Raw genomic sequence first — 6967 nt, forward strand, 5'->3', positions numbered from 1 at the left:
AACAATGTTCGAGTAAAATCTTCCATAACCTAGATGTAGGTATAGGCAGTCTAAGACTCAAAATAAAAGAAAAAAATTCCTAAGTTCTTTTAAAATTTTAATAAATTTTAAAACCTTCTGCACGGCATATATATATGTATATATAGCAAAGCCAAAAGACAAATTGCACACTTGTAGAAAATACTTGCAACATATATTGTAAGTAAAAATTTAATATCCCTAATATACAAAGAACTCTTTAAAAATGAAAGAAAAAGGCTAAAATTCTGGTAGAAAAATAGGTAAATGACCTGAACAGAAAATTCACAAATAAAAGATCTAAAAATGACTCTTAAAACATATGAGGGACTTCCGGGGAAGATGGCGGAAGAGTAAGACGCAGAGATCACCTTCCTCCCCACAGATACACCAGAAATACATCTACACGTGGAACAACTCCTACAGAACACCTACTGAACGCTGGCAGAAGACCCCAGACCTCCCAAAAGGCAAGAAACTCCCCACGTACCTGGGTAGGGCAAAGCGGAGAGATTCCCACACAGAGGATCGGTGCCGACCAGCACTCACCAGCCCGAGAGGCTTGTCTGCTCAGCCGCCGGGGCAGGCGGGGCTGGGAGCTGAGGCTCGGGCTTCGGTCGGAGCGCAGGGAGAGGACTGGGTTGGCGGCGTGAACACAGCTTGAAGGGGTTAGTGCGACACGGCTGGCCAGGAGGGAGTCCAGGGAAAAGTCTGGACCTGCCAAAGAGGCAAGAGACTTTTTCTTCCCTCTTTGTTTCCTGGTGCGTAAGGGGAGGAGATTAAGAGCGCTGCTTAAAGGAGATACAGAGACGGGCGCGAGCCGCGGCTAAAAGCGCGGACTTCAGAGACGGGCGTGGGACGCTGGAGCTGCTGCTGCCGCCGCCAAGAGGCCTGTGTGCGAGCGCAGGTCACTGTCCGCGCCCCCCTTCCGGGGAGCCTGTGCAGCCCGCCACTGCCGGGGTCCAGGGATCCAGGGACGACTTCCTCAGGAGAACGCACGGCGCGCCTCCGGCTGGTGCAACGTCACGCTGGCCTCTGCCGTCGCAGGCTCGCCCCGCCCTCCGTGCCCCTCCCTCCTCGCGGCCTGAGTGAGCCAGAGTACCCTAAGCAGCTGCTCCTTTAACTGCGTCCTGTCTGAGCGAAGAACAGACGCCCTCCGGCGACCTACACGCAAAGCCGGGGCCAAATCCAAAGCTGAGACCCGGGAGCTGTGAGAACAAAGAAGAGAAAGGGAAATCTCTCCCAGCAGCCTCAGAAGCAGCGGATTAAAGCTCCACAATCAACTTGATGTACCCTGCATCTATGGAATACACGAATAGACAACGAATCATCCCAAATTGAGGAGGTGGACTTTGAGAGCAAGATTTATGATTTTTTCCCCTTTTCCTCTTTTTGTGAGTGTGTATGTGTATGCTTCTATGTGAGATTTTGTCTGTATAGCTTTGCTTCCACAATTTGTCCCAGGGTTCTATCTGTCCATTTTTGTTTGTTTGTTTTTTCTTAATAATTTTTATTTTAATAACTTTATTATATTTTATCATACTTTATTTTATTTAACTTTATCTTCTTTCTTTCTTTTTGTCCTTCCTTCCCTCCTTCCTCCCTCCCTCCCTCCCTCTTTTCTTTCTTTCTTTCTTTCTACTTCTACTAATTCTTTCTTTCTACTTTTTCTCCCTTTTATTCTGAGCCGTGTGGATGAAAGGCTCTTGGTGCTGCACCCAGGAGTCAGTGCTGTGCCTCTGAGGTGGGAGAGCCAACTTCAGGACACTGGTCCACAAGAGACCTCCCAGCTCCACATAATATCAAATGGCGAAAATCCCCCAGAGATCTCCATCTCAACACCAGCACCCAGCTTCACTCAATGACCAGCAAGCTACAGTGCTGGACACCCTATGCCAAACAACTAGCAACATAGTAACACAACCCCACCCATTCGCAGAGAGGCTGCCTAAAATCATAATAAGTCCACAGACACCCCAAAACACACCACCACATGTGGACCTGCCCACCAGAAAGACAAGATCCAGCTTCATCCACCAGAACACAGGCACTAGTCCCCTCCACCAGGAAGCCTACACAACCCACTGAACCAACATTAGCCACTGGGGACGGACACCAAAAACAACGGGAACTACGAACCTGCAGCCTGCAAAAAGGAGACCCCAAACACAGTAAGATAAGCAAAATGAGAAGACAGAAAAGCACAAAACAGGTGAAGGAGCAAGATAAAAACCCACCAGACCTAACAAATGAAGAGGAACTAGGCAGTCTGAAAAAGAATTCAGAATAATGATAGTAAAGATGATCCAAAATCTTGGAAATAGAATAGACAAAATGCAAGAAACATTTAAAAAGGACCTAGAAGGGTTGCTGCCCAAGAACCAGAGATGGTCCTGCTGCAGTCGCAGCTCTTCCAGCCGCCCGACAATGTCGTCTCACTTAGTAGAGCAGCCACCGCCCCCGCACAACAACAACAACTGGGAGGAAGGTGAACAGTCTCTGCCCCCACCAGCAGGCCTCAACAGTTCCTGGGTGGAGCTCCCCATGGACAGCAGCAATGGCAGTGATAATGGCAATGGGAAAAACGGGGGTCTAGAGCATGTACCCTCCTCCTCCTCTATCCACAATGGAGACATGGAGAAGATTCTTTTGGATGCACAACATGAATCCGGACAGAGCAGTTCACGAGGCAGTTCTCACTGCGACAGCCCTTCCCCACAAGAAGATGGGCAGATCATGTTTGATGTGGAAATGCACACCAGCAGGGACCATAGCTCTCAGTCAGAAGAAGAAGTTGCAGAAGGAGAGAAAGAAGTGGATGCTTTGAAGAAAAGTGTAGACTCAGTGTCCGACTGGTCCAGTAGACCTGAAAACATTCCACCTAAGGAGTTCCACTTCAGACACCCTAAACGTTCCGTTTCCTTAAGCATGAGAAAAAGTGGAGCCATGAAGAAAGGGGAGATTTTCTCTGCAGAATTTCTTAAGGTGTTCATTCCATCTCTCTTCCTTTCCCATGTTTTGGCTTTGGAGCTAGGCATCTACATTGGAAAACGACTCAGCACACCTTCTGCCAGCACCTACTGAGGGAAAAGAAGAGCCCCTGGGAAAGCGTGTGACTTGTGAAGTGGTGTATTGTCACAGTAGTTTATTTGAACTTGAGACCATTGTAAGCATGACCCAACCTACACCCTATTTTTACATATCCAAGTTCCAGTAACTCTCAAATCCAATATTTTATTCAAACTCTGTTGAGCCATTTTACTAACCTCATTCCCTTTTTGGCCTGTAAAACACTTTAGACTTTCCTAACAGAGTTTACTGTTGTTTAGAAATTTGCAAGGGCTTCTTTTCTGCAAATGCCACCAGCAGATTATAATTTTGTCAACAATGCTGTTGTCTCCTTTTAGTACCACCAGACTTAGACCTGCATCATTCATGGTATAAATTTTACTCTTGCAAGATAACTCCCATCTTTCTCTTAAAGCAAGACCAGGTTAGCAAATGATATAAAAGCTTTGTTGTTCTTTTTTTTCAAGACAAAGGCAAGCTTCCCTAAGCTTGAATTTATAGTTATTAAAAGATAAAACAAAAACAAACAAAATAGGACACAAGAAAAAAAATATCCTGGGCAATAAAAAATTATTTTAAACCAAAATAAATAAATAAATAAATAAAAAGGACCTAGAAGGACTAAAGATGAAACAAGCAACGATGAACAACACAATATATGAAATTAACAATACTCTGGATGGGATCAATAGCAGAATAACTGAGGCAGAAGAAGGGATAAGTGACGTGGAAGATAAAATAGTGGAAATAACTACTACAGAGCAGAATAAAGAAAAAAGAATGAAAAGAACTGAGGACAGTCTCAGAGATCTCTGAGACAACATTAAATGCACCAACATTCGAATTATAGGGGTTCCAGAAGAAGAAGAGAAAAAGAAAGGGACTGAGAAAATATTTGAAGAGATTATAGTTGAAAACTTCCCTAATACGGGAAAGGAAATAGTTAATCAAGTCCAGGAGGCACAGAGAGTCCCATATAGAATAAATCTAAGGAGAAATACGCCAAGACACATATTAATCAAACTATCAAAAATTAAATACAAAGAAAACATATTAAAAGCAGCAAGGCAAAAACAACACATAACACACAAGGGAATCCCCATAAGGTTAATAGCTGATCTTTCAGCAGAAACTCTGCAAGCCAGAAGGGACTGGCAGGACATATTTAAAGTGATGAAGGAGAAAAACCTGCAACCAAGATTACTCTACCCAGCAAGGATTTCATTCAGATTTGATGGAGAAATTAAAATATTTACAGACAAGCAAAAGCTGAGAGAGTTCAGCACCACCAAACCAGCTTTACAACAAATGCTAAAGGAACTTCTCTAGGCAAAAACACAACAGAAGGAAAAGACCTACAATAACGAACCCAAAGCAATTAAGGAAATGGGAATAGGAACATACATATCGATAATTACCTTAAATGTAAATGGACTAAATGCTCCTACCAAAAGACACAGATTGGCTGAATGGATACAAAAACAAGACTGATAATATATGCTGTCTACAAGAGACCCACATCAGACCTAGAGACACATACAGACTGAAAGTAAGGGGATGGAAAAAGATATTCCATGCAAATGTAAACCAAAAGAAAGCTGGAGTAGCAATTCTCATATCAGACAAAATAGACTTTAAAATAAAGACTATTAGAAGAGATAAAGAAGGACACTACATAATGATCAAGGGATTGATCCAAGAAGAAGATATAATAATTGTAAATAATTATGCACCCAACATAGGAGCACCTCAGTACATAAGGCAAATACTAACAACCATAAAAGGGGAAATCGACAGTAACACACTCATAGTAGGGGACTTTAACACCCCACATTCACCAATGGACAGGTCATCCAAAATGAAAATAAATAAGGAAACACAAGCTTTAAATGATACATTAAACAAGATGGACTTAATTGATATTTATAGGACATTCCATCCAAAATCAACAGAATACACATTTTTCTCAAGTGCTCATGGAACATTCTCCAGGATAGATCATATCTTGGGTCACAAATCAAGCCTTGGTAAATTTAAGAAAATTGAAATTGTATCAAGTATCTTTTCCGACAACAACGCTATGAGACTATATATCAATTACAGGAAGAGATCTGTAAAAAATACAAACACATGGAGGCTAAACTATACACTACTTAATAACGAAGTGATCACTGAAGAAATCAAAGAGGAAATAAAAAAATACCTAGAAACAAATGACAATGGAGACACGATGACCCAAAACCTATGGGATGCAGCAAAAGCAGTTCTAAGGGGGAAGTTTATAGCAATACAATCCCACCTTAAGAAACAGGAAACATCTCGAATGAACAACCTGACCTTGCACCTAAAGCAATTAGAGAAAGAAGAACAAAAAAACCCCAAAGTTACCAGAAGGAAAGAAATCATAAAAATCAGATAAGAAATAAATGAAAAAGAAATGAAGGAAACGATAGCAAAGATCAATAAAACTAAAAGCTGGTTCTTTGAGAAGATAAACAAAATTGATAAACCATTAGCCAGACTCATCAAGAAAAAAGAGAGAAGACTCAAATCAATAAAATTAGAAATGAAAAAGGAGAAGTAACAACTGACACTGCAGAAATACAAAAGATCATGAGATATTACTACAAGCAACTCTATGCCAATAAAATGGACAACCTGGAAGAAATGGACCAATTCTTAGAAATGCACAACCTCCCAAAACTGAATCAGGAAGAAATAGAAAATATGAACAGACCAATCACAAGCACTGAAATTGAAAGTGTGATTAAAAATCTTCCAACAAACAAAAGCCCACACCAGATGGCTTCACAGGCGAATTCTATCAAGCATTTAGAGAAGAGCTAACACCTATCCTTCTCAAACTCTTCCAAAATATAGCAAAAGGAGGAACACTCCCAAACTCATTCTACGAGGCCACCATCACCTTGATACCAAAGCCAGACAAGGATGTCACAAAGAAAGAAAACTACAGGCCAATATCACTGATGAACATAGATGCAAAAATCCTCAACAAAATACTAAAACAGAATCCAGCAGCACGTTAAAAGGATCATACACCATGATCAAGTGGGGTTTATTCCAGGAATGCAAGGATTCTTCAAAATACACAAATCAATCAACACCATATTAACAAACTGAAGGAGAAAAACCATATGATCATCTCAATAGATGCAGAGAAAGCTTTTGACAAAATTCAACACCCATTTATGATAAAAAACCCTGCAGAAAGTAGGCATAGAGGGAACTTTCCTCAATGTAATAAAGGCCATATATGACAAACCCACAGCCAACATCATCCTCAGTGGTGAAAAACTGAAAGCATTTCCACTAAGATCAGAAACAAGACAAGGTTGCCCACTCTCACCACTCTTATTCAACACAGTTTTGGAAGTTTTAGCCACAGCAATCAGAGAAGAAAAAGAAATAAAAGGAATCCAAATCGGAAAAGAAGAAGTAAGCTGTCACTGTTTGCAGATGACATGATACTATACATAGAGAATCCTAAAGATGCTACCAGAAAACTACTAGAGCTAATCAATGAATTTGGTAAAGTAGCAGGATACAAAATTAATGCACAGAAATCTCTGGCATTCCTGTACACTAATGATGAAAAATCTGAAAATGAAATCAAGAAAACACTCCCATTTACCATTGCAACAAAAAGAATAAAATATCTAGGAATAAACCTACCTAAGGAGACAAAAGACCTGTATGCAGAAAATTATAAGACACTGATGAAAGAAATTAAAGATGATACAAATAGATGGAGAGATATACCATGTTCTTGCACTGGAAGAGTCAACATTGTGAAAATGACTATACTACCCAAAGCAATCTACAGATTCAATGCAATCCCTATCAAACTACCACTGGCATT

The 6967-nt window shown here is 41.0% G+C and overlaps 1 protein-coding gene across 1 annotated transcript; it reads left to right on the plus strand.

Moving 5' to 3' along the window:
- Positions 1–2397: 2397 nt before the first annotated feature.
- Positions 2398–3765, plus strand: LOC309810597 (BCL2/adenovirus E1B 19 kDa protein-interacting protein 3-like). Its single transcript, XM_082632711.1, has one exon. The coding sequence runs from the start codon at positions 2446–2448 to the stop codon at positions 3100–3102; it is 657 nt and encodes a 218-aa protein (XP_082488837.1). The 5' UTR covers positions 2398–2445; the 3' UTR covers positions 3103–3765.
- The last annotated feature ends 3202 nt before the right edge of the window (positions 3766–6967 follow it).

The sequence above is a fragment of the Mesoplodon mirus genome (genome assembly GCF_964341445.2).
Source record: "Mesoplodon mirus genome assembly, chromosome: 9".
NCBI lineage: Eukaryota > Metazoa > Chordata > Mammalia > Artiodactyla > Ziphiidae > Mesoplodon > Mesoplodon mirus.